This window comes from Phoca vitulina, unplaced genomic scaffold (genome assembly GCF_004348235.1).
Source record: "Phoca vitulina isolate PV1807 unplaced genomic scaffold, GSC_HSeal_1.0 scaffold35, whole genome shotgun sequence".
Lineage (NCBI taxonomy): Eukaryota > Metazoa > Chordata > Mammalia > Carnivora > Phocidae > Phoca > Phoca vitulina.
In genome coordinates this window covers 6,468,441-6,485,615 of record NW_022589738.1, presented here as the reverse complement: position 1 = coordinate 6,485,615, position 17,175 = coordinate 6,468,441, and the positions used below count along the sequence as shown (strand labels likewise).

Sequence of the window (17,175 nt, the reverse complement as noted above, 5' to 3'; positions counted from 1 at the left end):
AATATGTGGTAGAGCCAGGATTTGAATTTATAGAGGACTCTGCTTATCTACTAGGCTATGTTGTCTTATTCAATTTGTCTGTTTCCTCAAAAGACTGGTGAACTTTGGTTGCAGGTTCCTATTTATGGGTTCAGGTTTGGGTTAGCATGGGAAGGTATGTAGCTTTCTTCTGCAGTTGGTTAGTCTTAAAATTCTTTATGCATTTGGAAATCATAGTTGTTTAAAATGTTAATTAATGATGAATTTTAATGACTTAAAACCATTTTAATGCTAGAGGAAACCTCAAAGGCCATTTAGTACATTTCCTTCTTTTTTAAATGAAAACACTGAAGCTCAAATAGATAACATGACTCAGACAGTTCCTCACCCAGGTGATTAGCTCGTGGCCAAGAGGAGAAGGGGATGAAGGGAAAAGGGTTAGAATGAGGAAGCAACTGTATTCTTTTTCATCCTCCTTATTTAACCTTGTTGATTGTACTGCAGGTGAGAAAGCTAGTTTCCCACACTCTCCCACCTATATTCTTTCCTGCTTCCCTTGCTGAGGGATGTAGAAAAGGTAGGGCAGAGGTTGCATAGTGAAGTTAAAACTTCCCCAAATAGTTTAGAATTTAATTTGTATTTCTTATAGTCTTTCCAGTACTAGAGTCAGCTCCCAACTTATACATATTTTAGGTTCTAAAATATCGTTAGCTCTTGGGCGCCTGGGTGGCTCAGATGGTTAAGCGTCTGCCTTCGGCTCAGGTCATGATCTCAGGGTCCTGGGATCGAGTCCCGCATCGGGCTCCCTGCTCCTTGGGAGCCTGCTTCTCCCTCTGCCTCTCTCTCTCTCATGAATAAATAAATAAAATCTTTAAAAAAAAATAAAATAAAATATTGTTAGCTCTTTTGGGTAACTTGGAGTATAGAGGGCACATTAGACTTCCTAAGAAGCAGACAAAATTCTGGTAAATTAATCAGGGTAGCATCAAGTAAAGAAAAGGAAATGAGAGTCAAATGAGCAAGTTGTACCTTTATTTTCAGTTGTGGTTTTTGAAAACAACAGTTAAGCCGATCCTTATAATTTCCTTGTTTGCAGAGCATGAGTTCTTAAACAGGTGTCCATTGACAGACCCAATTGTCCTAAAATTCTACATAAGTTATGTGTAAAGATATGGACAGGTTTGTGTATGGATACAAGTTTTATAGTGCTCATCAGATTCTCAAAGGTATCTGTGTTCCAGAAAAGGCAAAAGGCAAAGAACCACTGGACTAATGGTTTCCAGTCTTGTTGGGGTAAATTGTAATTCCTTAAACAGGCAAGGCCTTTCACAAACTCATCCCAGTTCCCCTTCCTAGGAACGCTATCTCGCACCCCTTCTTGATACTGAAAATCTCTCAATGGAGCCAGGCCTGTGAGGTCTGATTGACTGAGCACATTCTGCTTTTTTCTTCCATAAGAACTTTGGTGATTGTTCAATATCCACACAACTCAGAATTACCTTCTCAAAAACTTCTTGAATCTAAACCCAAACCACCTTAAGCCTCAAAAAAATGTTTCTTGACCTCTTCAGATTTTAGAAAACATTCTATCTTATTATCTGTATTTTTTACATTTAGAATTTATTTTAACTTCTGATGTGTGCATTTTTTCCTTATTAAATTTTAAGTCCATATAGGATAAGAACTCCCTCTTATGCTTCTTCGTGTTTTCTCTATTATCAAGTAAAATGATATTCATATAGTATGTTCTCATCTAGTCTCTGGTTGCATGTCAACAAAATTTATCGATTCAACACATATTTAGTCAACAAATATTTATGGACTATCTCCTATGTGTCAGGCTGGGTTTCTAAAAGTGAACAAAACTGGTGAAAAAAATTGTATATTCTGCATTCTAGTGGGGGAAACAGATAAATAGACAAGATTAATTAAATATATAAAATATTAAGTAATAGTAAGTGGTGATGAGAAAGAAAGGGATAAGAAATGAGTATGTTTAAGTTTGATTTGGGAGTGTGCAATTTTAGATGGGGAGAGGGCAAGGAAGGACTCACCAATAATGCAACTTTTGAGGAAAGACACAAAGGATGTGGAGGAGTGAGCCGTGTCCATGTCTGGGGGAAGAGAATTCCAGTCAGAGAGCAGCACATGCAAATACAGAAGCTACCTAGCCTGTTTGAAGAATAGGAGGAGAGAGACAAGGAATCAAATCAGATGGTTAACGGGGAGCCAGACCATGTAGGGCCTTGTAGGTCACAGTTCAATCAATGAATTTTACTCCCCCATAGCAGGGATTTGAGAAGAAGTTTATGATGAAACATTTTAACAGATCACTCTGGCAGCTTTGCCAAGAATAGATTAACAAGGGCAAGAGTGGGAGTAGGGGAGCAGTTAGAAAGTTAATGCAATAAATAATCCACACAAGGTAAAATGGTGGTTTGGGTGGAGGTGATGGCTGCAAGGGTAATGAGAAGTGGTCAAATTCTGGATATATTTCCAACTAAGCGTTGTATGAGAGTGAGAGTCATCAAATTAGACTCCAAGATTTCTGTCTGAGCCACTGCAAGTTTGAACTTGTCCTTGATTATTGAGGAAAGGAGAGCTATAAGAGAAGTAGGTGGGTTGGGGGAGTGGGATGGAGATGAGTACCAGAAGCTCGGTTTTGGGCACCTGAGTCTTGTGATGACTCTAAGTGGAGATACTGAATAAGCAGATAAATCTAAAGTCTGGAGTTCAGGGAAGAGGTCTGGGCTAGGCTTATGAAATTGGAAGTTACCAGCAAATGGTTGGCATTCAAATTTCTGACACTGGATGACATCAATATATTTTTGTTACTTGGCAAGGGAGAATAAATTCTCCTTTGTTTTCTTCAGGATTTTCAAGTAAAATTGTGACTTGTTAAATGAAAAGCGTTATTGAGGGGTTATGAAGAGTAGCACTCAATTCTTGAGGATGATGGGCATGGGTTGTCAATTAAAAATCAGAAATGAAGTGAATCTCATGAAACATTGTAAGTTGATTTATATTTGGTCTTTATGTGTGTGTATTTCAGGCCAGACCTGTTTGATTGGAATAGTGTGGTTTGCCAGCAGTCAGCCTCACAGCGACTGGAACATGCATTCAACATTGCCAAGTATCAATTAGGCATAGAGAAACTGCTTGATCCTGAAGGTTGGTACATTTCTGGACTACCACAGTTTTTAGTATAATTTAATATTTATCGTCTCAGATTTAACATTTCCACAAACTAAGTACAAAAGAGAAATTATGCATTATGTGTTTTTTCTATATCCTGAGTGTATTTAAAATGTTCTTCTTGCAACGTATTATGAATTATCTTATATGATTTTAGCTCTTAAAGTACCATTATCTAAAACTAAAGTGTAAAACTTGAGAAAAAATTCCAAGCCTTTAGAATGTATATGTCTCATGGATGAAGCATATTACATTTGAAGTACATTGACTCCAAATAGTTATAAAAAGTTCATGTTTTGCTTATTCTACCAAGAGATTTGATAGACTAATCAGCTATAATTAATTAGCTACTCTTGCCAATTTCATTCATATACTCTATAAAAGGCAACATGGTTTACTCTTTAAATCAGGAAATCTATTCCTGGCACTGCTTCTGTTATAATTTGTCACTCTGGGGGAAGTCCTCCATTGGACGGTTATTCATTTTCTGCTTCTTCAGTTGACAGGCAGTACTGTATTTATATTTTTATTATATTACACTTAAGTAAATTTCATCATTATCTCTGGTGCTACATAGTCATACTTTCCAGACACATGGATTAGAGGGATAATGATTCTTGACCTCTGCTTTTCTTCTAAGCTATGAGGCACTTTTTTTGTTTGCCGACTTGTTTGAAGTTGCAGACTCTGTTCTCACTTTCTTGAAGCTTTCCCATATTCTAAAACTACAGTTTGGAGAAGCAGTGTCTGTGGAGCTGATATTTGGGTAGGGTTATGTAATTAAATGGTCTTTGGAATAGTGAATCAGTCCAACTAAGGAGATCAAGTGGTGGTAATAGGGTCTCATCAGGAAAAGCTCAGAAATAACTCCGAGGATATTCGTTCAGTGGTGAATTTATCATCCACTAGAATCTAATCCTCTGTGTTACAGACCTGATTACCTCATCTTATTGACAGCAGATCCATATGGTGGCGGGGGGGGGTGCATAATTTTAAGCTCAAAAGAGGATATATCAATCAAAATGAAAATTCAGTCATTTTAAATGAGATATTTAGCTATGACAAGAACCAGAATACTCACATGTAACTGACCGATATATTGCTCTTGGTAGGCACATATACTTGGGAAGGAAAATTATAATAGCACAAATGTGTTTGTGAGGTTGAAATCAGATTAAGTTCATTAGCAATGTTTCTTCTGCTTTAAATAATGCATAATTTGGCACTGACTCCTGTAAACTCTTTGTGTTGCTTCAATAAATGATTAGCATCCCTCCTTCCCCGGTTTAGCTCTAAGGAAGAAATTGTATCAGTCATATTTCCTTGTTTTGCAGGATGGGGGAGGGTTACCTCACTTTTGACTCCCATACTGATTTACATGTTTTTTCATACTCCATTGAGGTAGAGAAAGGCAGATGTAATGAAAATATGAACTCTAACCCTTAAGGATAAGAGCTACAGTGTATGGATTTGAAGGATAAGCCTGTTAATAGTGTTTTGTTTTTCATTAAACCCATACATGGTAAACAGTTCCCAATATCTGGGATATATGCTCTAGTTACTCTTGTGTGTGTCCTATCCTTCATAAAATAGTAAGAGTAGGTTTAAAATAGATCTTTTTCTTGTTAAGTGATAAAATGGCTAAAATGGCTTTTGTTCTTAAGTTTTCCTTTGAATCAGTGAAACAGGGACACCAAATAGGTATCCACATCATAATCAGAAAATAGATTGATAAGCCTGTAGTCAGAAAAGGGCAGTTACATGAATGATGTATTTTATAGTATAAAATAGCCTGATATACCCAATTCCATACATTTTCCTAAATGGGCAGTATATGTTGAAATGTACATCCTGTAGACCATTATAATATCTCAAATAATTCAAAATCAACCAAATATAAAATGAAATACAAGCTGATTAATAGAGAGCAAACCACTGGTTATGGTTTCATTTTGCCAATAAAGTCTTCGATCTGAAAACCCTTTCTGTTAATGGGCTCCCTTCCAATTCAAAGAGCATTCTGTCTCCTAAAATGGTTTATTACAGTTTATTTATGGCTCTCAGTAGGACGAGGATTCAACATAAATCTTACGTTATATTTTTAGGTATATGTCAGTTCCTGCCATTGTGTTAAGGAAATACCCAAATATGCATCTAGAAATTGTTCAGAATTTTTCTGGAGATGGTAACAATGATAATGGAAAGAAAAAAATATTAAACTAAATCATAAGGATTTTTATTCACTGATTCATTAGTCACAAAATAATAGCATTTCTAAGAGTTTAAGACTTAGAACACTCTCTTCAGTGTATCTAACATGGGAGATTCATGGACTTCTTTCATGCCCTGTATGGTAATTATCTTTGAGATGTTCATATTTTTATTTAACCAGATATTCGTTCTTTAGCTTATGCATGATGATGTCAGCTATTCTCCCACAGCGATTTTCATTTCATATCTAATATGCTTTTTAGGAGGTTAGTAAAACATTTTGCTTTATGTTTGGGGAGATTTTTATTTTGGGGGGCTTGAAGTTATATTTGGCTTAAGAAATACCTGCCAAAAAATGTTTTTAGAATTTTAAACGTATGCTTTCCTGATTGGGCTGATTTATAAATTAAAAAGTCATTGAAATATAATTTGGAGGTTTTCATGTCTTGCATATATTGACTTTGGTACGCTTTGTTTGGCTTTAACTGGTGTTTTGAGGCCTGAGGTTTGGTTTTAAGAGGAATTGCCTTTTAAAATGAGTAGCAGTAAGCATTAGCATAAGCAATTTCAGGAGCTGTTTCTGCTGTGTTTAAATGTTAACATATGCAAAAATAAGTACTATTAGGGTAAAATTATTTAATAATTTATGTGTCTTTATGCTCATAGATATAAAAGGTTTATCTCCTTCAAAATATATCCTGTTGTGAATCAAGCGATTCATTTTCTGTCATGATTTCCCTATAAGACATGCTTACAACTTGCATTGTGGGTTTTATATACCCACAATTATTGTTTGCTTCCCTGAGTTTCAAGAAATTAGTTTGTTTGCCAATCCACACAGCACTCTCTGCGTTAAGAGAATGCTTTGTCAGCTTTTTCATGTGAATAACAAAGTGAAGATAATCTTTTTAAAGGAATAAAAAAAAATCGGGGATAAAAATTGTGCTGGTTCTAGATAACTTTTGCATGTTACTGTTGTAAATTGTTTCCATTTGGGATATGCAGTATAATGTGGAAATGCCCTCACTTGTTTACCAGGGTAACTTTAGAATGAAAGACAATGAATGATGAGAGTCAAATTTGAGGAACACTATGGCTTGCGAGAAATATCTGTAACCTCAAAATGACATTTACAAGCCAGTTAGTTTGGTTTTAATTCACTTCATTTTAACTTCGTGAGGGTGGTGACACAGATTGTATATTCTGCTTGGCTAATCCCTGCATCCCTCTTCAGTTGTTTTTAGAGTCTACTTTTCCCAGAATAAGCTCTGCCTTGTGGAAAGTTATACTCTTGAAATGAATGGTTTCAGACTTAACTTTGTATCCATGCAGTTTATTAGCCTTTAAAAAATTCAAGGGAAAATAGGTGGCATTTGCCATAAAAGAGAAGAATGCTTTTAAGGCCTCTTATTTGAGTATCTGTTGTTTGAGCAAGCAGTGTTTTTTGATTCCCTAACAGCAAGAAATATTAGTAAGTAGTGTATACTAAGTTAAAACTGAAAGAGGAAGACCGCACCTCAGAAGGGTGCTGTTAACTTAAATAACCAGAACTTTTTATGGACATGCATACTCATTTCCTATCATTTGGACTGATTTTCCAGAACCCACTCTAGAATACCTTTTTATCCCAGAAAATGTAATGAGATTGGAATATATTTGTGTTCCCTATGTATATGATTTCACCTAGAAATTTTTATTTTAAGTATCTCAGATTCTTTAGAACCAAACTCTCTGAGGTATAAAATGTTCTTTTTCCCATATATTAAAAAAAAAGCATTTTAGTAGTACATGGGAATAAAAATGGCCATTGCCTTTTTGATAACAAAGTAACCTGTACAAGATATATGTTACTTTGTGCCTTTCTAAAATTGATTTATATCATTATCTCTGGCAGAGAGTCTTTAGAGATATTACAAGTTGTTACTATCTAAGACTAAATCCTGAGTGTCTTGGAAGAACATTTTTTTAGTCTAGTTATTCTGTTATGGAAAATGGAAAGTATCATCTTCTGCTTATGCAGATATGATAATAGCAAAATAATGTTCCTATTATGTCAGCAGGAGACCACTTTTTCCAGGATTTCGTTTTTAAAGAAACATTAAAATTTGATCATTAAAATCAAATTATATCATTTAATTGTGTTAAATGTAATAATAATGAAAATATTTCTTTAATTTTGAACTTCAGTGGATTGCCATTGGAATGAGCAAATTAGAAATGGTGTTGTATTAGCAAAGGAATGGGGTACATTAGTAAATTTAGTGTTGCCATCTCATTTACGTAATGTATATTGAGCACAACCTTTTAGCAAAGGAATTTTGGAAACACTGTTAAATAATTTAAATGTATACTTTCATTAGCATTGCTTAGAACAAAGACTAGCATCGGTATCTAATGAGGCTTTAGGAAAACTGAAGGCCAATGCACAAGTCCCGAGAAATGTGATTAACATATTCTTAGCCTGCATATCATCAGAGTAAGGCTACTTATTAGTATATCCTTGACTGTTTTTAGGTTTTACCCTGGACCTTACTTTTTTTTGGTACAACATGTCTTTTCCATGGGCAGACACATTACGTAACTAGCCTTGACTATCCAGTGCCACTTTAATATACTTTAATGTGTTTCAGTTGAAGATGACTTTACCAGGGTATCTGGAGGCATCCTTAGTTTTATCACTGCTACTGTAGAAAAAAAAAATCTTTAAGGGACAATGAGGCAGTACTTTGTGTATGAAAGTAATACATAGCAAAATAAGTAAATGAAAACTTTGTACATGGGTAAAAGGTCATCACTAATAGTATACAAATATTATATTAACATAAAAATGAGGATACAGATATTATATTAGCCTTGTGATACAGTTGATTATAGTTACATTAAGATATTACTGTTGGACTCTTTTATTTCCTGATGGAGATCTTTTAAATTGCTTGTCACAACAGAAATCCAAAACAAATAAATATGTTAACATTTCCAGTAGCCTGAAAAGTTAACAGTGGCCTGGTGGGGGGTGGGGTGGAGAGAGAGAGAGAGAGAGAGAAAATGTGAATTTAGTGTCTCTTTTTGATGCGCTCTCTTCTATATTATTCTCATTTCAGATAGCATAGAACACTGAATATTTTCAGGACAATTTGAACAAATCAGTAATAAATTGATGTGCTTTTTCTTCTGTTGATTCATTTCAGTCATTTGGATGACTGAAATAATTGGATATAACTGTCCCACTTAGACACTATGGAGACCTCCAAAACATTAAAAACAATACATGTGTGTGTACATGGCCTGAATTTACCCTTTATACCAGATCATTTAGCATCTTGTACTAATCTTTCATGTCCTTTTATTACAATTTTGACTTTGTGGGAAACAGCTGATTTATATTTTTTATCTCTCATAGGAGTTGATTTTTTTAAATGAATATTATTCATTGTTATAGTTAAGTAATGTAGTTTCTCACTTGATTGTGGAATTTAAATAATGAAGTATAATCTAACATGTGATTTAAGTTTGCATTGTGTATGAGTTTTTATATCAAATTTATTCAGAAGCATTTGAGTATAATCCTTTCCTAGATAACTGGGAATTTCTTTTCAGTTATTTTACCTGGATGTTTTCTATCTAAGTGGGGGAAACATAACATCTTAGGCCTATACAGTCACAATAAATTATGTTGAATGACTGATAGGACATCTATAAATTGTTGAAACAGCTGGGAAATGCATCTACCATATTCCAATGCTGAATGACATATAATAGATTTTTGTGAATGGTGTCCCTAGGTATATCATCACTAGGAGTCCATGAGACTGTTAAGGAAAATGTATTAGAAAAATAATTTGTTACTCCTTTGTTACTGATTTTATTCAAACTCAGCTCTGAAGTATTAAATGAGATATTAGTAAGTGTTCCATAGTTGATATCTGCGTTTCTTATGTGTCACAGAGGAGTGTAGCCTTAATCAAAAGCATTTTAAATATTTAATAACAGAAAATGAGGTTAAAATGGCATAAATAGTTTCAAAATTTCTGAGGTTTTTATTGAATCAGTGATGATGTTTGAAAGTAAAACATATGTTGCTTATGGCTGGAACATTTTGATTCATTTCACTGTTTTCAAAGTAGAATTAACTGTGTTTGATTAAAAAAAAATTGTAGAAGATATCCCAGAACTTGCAAATGAGTATCTGAAAGCCTTAAAACTCAGTATGAGGAAAAGAGATTATCAGGTTGATACATGTATTTCCCAATTAAGTAATTTCTTATATAGAAATACATGGGCCATTTAATAGCTGGAATATGAAACAGAAGATGAAAATGTATTACTTTAGTAAAAATATTTGGGTAAAATAATAATGATTTGGGGTCTTGGTTGATGCCACTTAATTCTTGTAACAGGATGGTTATCCTTGTAGAAGAGACCAGAAGCTTTATAGTAGTCTTATGACTATATTTAAAAATAATTAAACTAATAATTAAAATAATACCATACTTTTAGATTTATTGTCTTATGGCAAATTTGTGGGGTTAGTGGGTCATATGCTGTCCACTTGAGAGATGAGCAAATTGTTACAGCTATTAAGTGCTTGGGAATGTTATGTATTATTAAAATATAATATGGTGGTCGAAACCCAGGGTTTTTACTTTTTAGAAATAATCAATTGTTCTGTAGTATCATTCTCGTGTGAGTTACTTTTTCAATATTGCTGAATAAACTTGCCTCAGACCGAAGCACAGTCACCCCTTAAGAGGGGTTTTCTAATTTATCACCAGTGATGTAAACTCAAATATGTAAAATTCCTTTTGGTAAAATATAACTAAAATTTAAGTAGGGCAACCATGTTCTCAGAGCCTCACATACTTTATCCTATTTTTTTTTTTTTTTTTTTTTACCCAGTAATTCCGGGGCAGTTAATCCTTATGGGAAAACTAAGTCTTAGGAAGCTTTCCTAAACCCAAGATCACATAATCAACAGAGAGATGAGCTGGAATCAAGTTCAGGTTTATCTCTTCTCCGAGTCCATGTTATTTCCAACAGGAGTGCCCGATAAAGTCTTGTGGGGTGGTTTATGAAAACACTGGGGTTGGAGCAGAGATTCTGATTTCATTGGTCTCTGGTGAGCCCATGACACCAGCAACGTTTAAGAACTCATCAGGTGAGACCATCATATAGCCACGGTAATAATAGCTGCAATAGAATAGTTGTTTCCATGAGGTATGCCTTTTAAGAGGATAAAATCTGAATCTTTTGTCCCAGAGTTTGTTCAGACCTCTAGCCTTTTCTTCCTGAAGAGGTGACTAAGTCTGCCGTTCAAATCTTCACTTACTGGAGCATTGCTTATTGCCAACAACCCTGTCGTTAATGAGAAGTGGTTCATCCACCAGATAAAATAGAAATAGCCTGCTGTCACCTAAGACTGGCTACCAAAACCTTCTCTTTAGGATTAAGGGACTTGCCTTATCTCCTGTCCGCACAGCTCTCTCTCTTTCTCCATTTATCCCTTCTTCTGTTTATTACTTCACAGATGTCTTTGTGATGGAATGGTGCTCTCTCTTAAGCACCGATGCTACCAAAGGGTCGTCTAAGGACAACCTCTGTGTGGAGGTGGTCCTTGACTCTTCATCCTTTTACTTATTTTTCCTTTTTTCTTTTCCTTTCTCCCTTTGATCCTAACTAATATCATTGTGCCTTGTCGTCAGGGCCTTGATCCCTTTTTCAACCAGTACCTATTTCTTTCACTGGCACAGCTGATAAAGCCGATAGAGCCTCTTATTCCAGAGGACTTTTCAATATTAACTAAAGGATAATGAAAGAAAAGAAAAAAAAAATTTAAATGGCAGTAAAATAATTTTTTTTAGAATGTAAGTTTGTGATCCTATGAATCTATTTAAAAGAAGCAAATGGCTTTAGTTAACTTCATAATCTCTAATATTGATGCCACAAATAGGTTGGCTTTCATCACAAGCCATTTATCTAGGATTAGTTTTGCTAAACAGCCTGTATTTCAGCCAGATATACGACTTTTAATGACAGGATATAACGGTCATTGTAGCCTGCAAACTCACTTTAGTTGTGAGGGGATCAAACTGGCAATTATACTCACAGATGCAATAAAATTTAATCTAATACTGCATTTACTTAGCTGCATAGAAGGATATAAGGCAGGAAATATGCTGGCATGAAATCTTTAGGTCATTGGATGGCCCAGAAGCAACCAAAATATGCATGTGTGCCCTTCATACAAATGGGGTGCATATGGTGAGGATAAGATCCTAGGTCACTGTGGGCTACTTGACATAAAGAAGCTGTAGCCTTGATTTCGCACCAGTATTTAATACCATTCTAGTCACAGAGGATGAAGGCCTGTGTGTCACTTCATAGCTCCCCCTCTATCCCACTGGTCTAAAAGTAGTTTTACCTAGCAAACAAAAGAGACACAACACTCCACAATTATCTTCACTCCATAATTCTAAGAAAATAAGATTCTCTGGTCATTTTTCCAGGCAAGTTTACATTATTAGTTCAGCCCTGATTTCAACCTTTTATTTACAGAGCCAAATAGACTTGGGTTGAAATCCTGTTTTGCCTTTATTTTTTTTCTTAGATATTTATTTGTTGGCGGGGGGGGGGGGGCGGAGAGAGAGAGAGTACGCGCATGCGAGCACATGAGCAGGGGGAGGGGCAGAGGGAGAGAATCCCAATCAGACTCCCGACTCCCCACTGAGCAGGGAGCCTGACGCTGGGCTGGGGCTAGATCCCAGGACCCCGGGATCATAACCTGAGCTGAAGGCAGTTGCCCAACCAACTGAGCCAGGCGCCCCCTGTTTTGTCTTTAATTAGTTTAATGGCACTGGGAAACGTTCTGAGCCTCAGTTTTGCTCATATCCAAAGTAGAGTCAATATTATCTACCTTGTTACAGTTACTGTGAGGATTAAGTTAAATAATACCTAGAAGTATTTAGCCTCTAATATGCCTTCAGAAACAGTAGCTAAAACATATGTCAAGTGCCTGGAATATTGCAGAAATTAAATGTTATTTCCCTTTCTATTCTATAAATTATCTTAATTAGGGAGAGCTGATCTTCCTAATTATCTTGCCTGCCCATAGGATAAATGCTGACTCTCTGTAAATTAAATAATTTCCCATTTAAAATCTTACTGTTCTCCCTGTGACCTTCCCACTTTTACAGTTTCACAGTCAGATTTCTGGGTGGTAGTCCTTGACATTCTTAAGCTCCAGAGTATAATACTCCACAGCAGACTTGAACTACGCTTTGAATTACACACACACACACACACACATACACACACACACACACACAGTCACAGTTTACTGAAGATTTCCAACAAGTCTCCTGAAGGCTGGTTCATAATTATAATACCTTATTCTTATAACTGTCATAGTATTTGTAAGACACTAATGAGCATACTTGTGAAAATATAAGGAGTTTTTCTTCTGCAACCATAACTTTATTTAACATTGTGTGGGTGGTTGAACTGGTTCCCAAAAATCTCAGAAAAATTCTTGTCTTCTGAAACTAGGAGTAGCATTTATACAGCAATGTCGGTGTGATCTGGTGTAATATTTACTGAAAATTTCTAAGCACTGGGCATAGCAATTAACACTTTATAGGTATAAATTCATTTTATTCCCACAACAACCCTAGGGAGTAGACATTATTACTATGGCTGTTTATAACTGAAGAGTTTAAGTAACTTGCCCACATCCCTTAGCTAGTGAGTTGGGGTTGATATTTCCTGTTTATAGCTACTACAGAAAATAATTGTACTACAGAATATTTCTGTCCTCTTCCCTAAAGGTTTTCCTTTGCACTGATTTAAAAGTTACTCTCTTTATTATAAGGCTAATTGAGTTTGTTTTAAAATGGGTGGACATCAATCCATTGATTCCAAATGCGCTGGAAATAAATGCAAAAGTCACACAAACTGAAGCCAGCCTGAGAGAGACACTGAATTCTTTTTACCATGATGTCTCCCTCAGAGAATAAATAATTAATCAAAGTGGAAAGATGTTTACAAATCTTGCAAGTTTGGGATCCTTTCCAAGTCACACTAAAATTATCAAAAGGAAACACTAACCAGCTATGAATATATTCCCTTCTACTGTCTCTCTTGGTTAATTCCAGAAATAGAAAGAGATGGCAAAGACTTCACGTAAGGTATGCCAAAACATCTCACTCTCTCATGTATTTGCTCAGTCAGCTTATGATGTGAATATCTCTTATCTAGATTGGAATCTCTAAAATATGGATTAGCAAAAAAAAAAAAAAAGAGAGAGACAAGGTTATTATCTTAACAAGGACTAAGTAAAAATGTGCATTTTACCTAGACCTCTGAATGTATAAGTTTCTCTGGATGGCACATTTCTTGGCATGGATTTTTTTATTTGGGTTAATTGAGAATTTGGGTCTATAGAGAATCACTTGGGCAAGTGAACACCTTGGAAAAGTGTTTTAAAAACTGTTTCATTGGGGGCACCTTGGTGGCTCAGTTAGTGAAGCGTCTGAGTCTTGATTTCTCAGGGTCATGAGATCAAGCCCCGTTGGGACTCTGTGCTAAGTGCGAGTCTGCTTGGGATTCTCTTTCTCCCTTTCCCTCTGCCTCCCCCCTGGCTTGTGTTCTCTTTCTCTCTCTCTCTGTTTCAAAAATAAATCTTAAAAAAAAAAAAACTGTTTCATTAACATTGTATCAGTAGAGACACTGTAGGTGAAAGCATTCAAAGTGGAATGAATATATACACACCTCAGGGAAAGCAGATCTTCTGAGATCTCAAGAACTGTTTCAATTTATTTAAAATTAATACTATACAGGGGTGCCTGGCAGGCTCAGTTGGTAGACCATGCGACTCTTGATCTCGGGTCATGAGTTTGAGCCCCACGTTGGGTGTAGAGATTAGTTTGAAAAATGATTACAAGGGAGTTGGGGGAAAGATGGCGGAGGAGTAGGGGACCCTATTTCAACTGGTCCCCAGAATTGAGCTGGATATCTACCAGACCACTCTGAGCACCCACGAAACCAGCCTGAGATGTAAGAAGATCTGGATCTCTACAAACAGAATATCGCAGGCGGTTGGCTTTGAGGTACGAAGCAGGGAGCCCTGATTCTGCGGGCAGATATCGGAGGATAAACGGCAGCGGGAGGGTGCCTGGCTGTGGGGATCCTACACCGCCGGTGAGCGACAGCCTTGCGCGCTGCGGACGGGGCACAGACTCGCAGACTGGTAGCGGCGGGGAAAGGACTTTAGGGCAGCCCCCGGGGTGGAAACCCGGAGCGGAGGGGTCGCGCCTGCAAAACTGCAGCCCCCCGGGGCGGAAACCTGGAGCAGCGGGGTCGCACCTGCGAACTGCAGCCCCCAGACAGAAACCCGGAGCAGCAGGGTCGCCCCGGGCGAACTGGGAGCGGCTGGCGGTTTTAGAAGCACAAAGGGCAGAGATGGGCCCGACCTGGAGGCAGGACTGGGAGTGCTGCGGAGGGGCGCACAACCCAGGACGCTGCAGTTTATAGCAGCACGGACAGAAACGGAGACGGTGTGGCCTGGAGAGCTCACTGAAGAACAGACTGTGATCTTTCCGCTCTGAGGTAGAGGGTTGGAAATGGTCTCTTCTGCTCTGACTCATGGAAGAGACGCGGAAAGCAGCCAGGGAAAGCCACCAGAGAACAAAAGCCCCCAAAACTGATTCCCGCTGAGCCCATCCCCCGCCACAGGGGGGGAGGGCAACTCCGCCCAAACAGGGTTGCCTGAGTAACAGCACAGCAGGCCCCTCCCCCAGAAGACAGGCTGGGAAAACAAGAGGCCAGCAACCCTAAGGTCCCGAGAAAACAAGTGCATCTTGCTTGGGTTCTGGTCAATAATTTGGACTCTATACATTCCCTCAAACACCCATCCACAGAATGACTAGGAGGAGGAGCCCCCAAAAGAGAAAAGACTCAGAGATTATGATTTATGCTGCAGATTTACTAATGGATGCAGACATAACCAAGATGTCAGAGATGGAATTCAGGCTAGCAATTGTGAAGACAATGGCTAGAATGGAGAAATCAATTAATGGCAACATAGAGTCTCTAAGGGCAGAAATGAAAGCTGAATTGGCAGAACTTAAAAATGCTATCAATGAGATCCAATCTAATCTAGATAATCTAACAGCTAGGGTAAGCGAGGCAGAAAAACGAATCACAATTGACCTGGAAGACAATTTAATAGATAAAAAGGGAAAAGAGGAGGCCAGGGGAAAAAAACTCAGAATCCATGAAAATAGAATCAGAGAAATAAGTGACACCATGAGGCGTTCCAAGGTCAGAATAATTGGAATCCCGGAGGGAGTGGAGAGAGAGAGAGGACTAGAAGATGTATTTGAGCAAATCGTAGCTGAGAAATTCCCTAATCTGGGGAATGAAACAAACATTCATGTCCTAGAGGCAGAGAGGACCCCTCCCAAGATCAAGGAAAACAGGCCAACGTCCTGGCATGTAATAGCAAAACCTGCAAATCTTAGAACCAAGGAAACCATCTTAAGGGCAGTTAGGGGGAAGAGATTCCTAACGTACAGAGGGAGGAACATCAGAATAACGTCAGACCTATCCACAGGGACCTGGCAAGCCAGAAAGGCCTGGCAAGACATATTGAGGGTACTAAATGAGAAGAACATGCAGCCAAAAATACTTCATCCGGCAAGGCTGTCATTTAGAATGGATGGAGAGATGCAGAGCTTCCACGACCGGCAGAAACTGAAAGAATATGTGACCACTAAGCCGGCCCTGCAGGAAATATTAAGGCAGGTTCTATAAAAGGAGAAAGACCCCAAGAGTGATATACAACAGAAATTTACAGGGACAATCTATAAAAACAACGTCTTCACAGGCAACATGATGACAATTAATTCATATCTTTCAATAATCACTCTCAACGTGAATGGCCTAAATGCTCCCATAAAATGGCACAGGGTTGCAGATTGGATAAAAAGACAGGACCCATCCATATGCTGCCTACAAGAGACTCATTTTGAACCTAAAGATACATCCAGACTGAAAGTGAAGGGATGGAGATCCATCTTCCATGCCAGCGGACCTCAAAAGAAAGCTGGGGTAGCAATTCTTATATCAGACAAATTAGATTTTAAACTAAAGTCTGTAATTAGAGACACAGAAGGACACTATATCATTCTTAAAGGGTCTATCCAACAAGAAGATCTAACAATTGTAAATATCTATGCCCCCAACATGGGAGCAGCCATCTACCTAAGCCAACTGTTAACCAAAATAAAGAGTCATATTAATAACAATACGTTAATTGTAGGAGACCTCAATACTCCACTCTCCGCAATGGACAGATCATCTAAGCAAAAAATCAACAAGGAAACAAGAGCTTTGAATGATACATTGGATCAGATGGACCTCATAGATATTTACAGAACATTCCACCCTAAAACAACAGAATACTCATTCTTCTCGAGTGAACATGGAACTTTCTCCAGAATAGACCATATGCTGGTTTACAAATCAGGTCTCAACCGATACCAAAAGACTGAGATTATTCCCTGCATATTCTCAGACCACAATGTTTTAAAACTGGAACTCAATCACAAGAAAAAATTTGGCAGAAATTCAAACACTTGGAAGCTAAAGACCACTCTGCTCAAGAATGTTTGTGTCAACCAGGAAATCAAAGAAGAACTTATACAATTCATGGAAATCAATGAGAACGAAAACACATCGGTCCAAAACCTATGGGATACTGCAAAGGTGGTCCTAATGGGGAAATACATAGCCATC

At 37.5% G+C, this 17,175-nt stretch overlaps 1 protein-coding gene across 13 annotated transcripts in view; it reads left to right on the top strand.

The window, feature by feature from the left end:
• The window catches only part of DMD (dystrophin), a 2,446,616-nt gene that overhangs the window by 806,401 nt on the left and 1,623,040 nt on the right, over window positions 1-17,175 (top strand). For all 13 annotated transcript variants that reach the window (XM_032426633.1, XM_032426634.1, XM_032426635.1 and 10 more), the window contains exon 7: window positions 3,032-3,150. In XM_032426633.1, coding sequence (XP_032282524.1) covers window positions 3,032-3,150 — 119 coding nt within the window. The remainder of the gene's footprint in view (window positions 1-3,031; window positions 3,151-17,175) is intronic.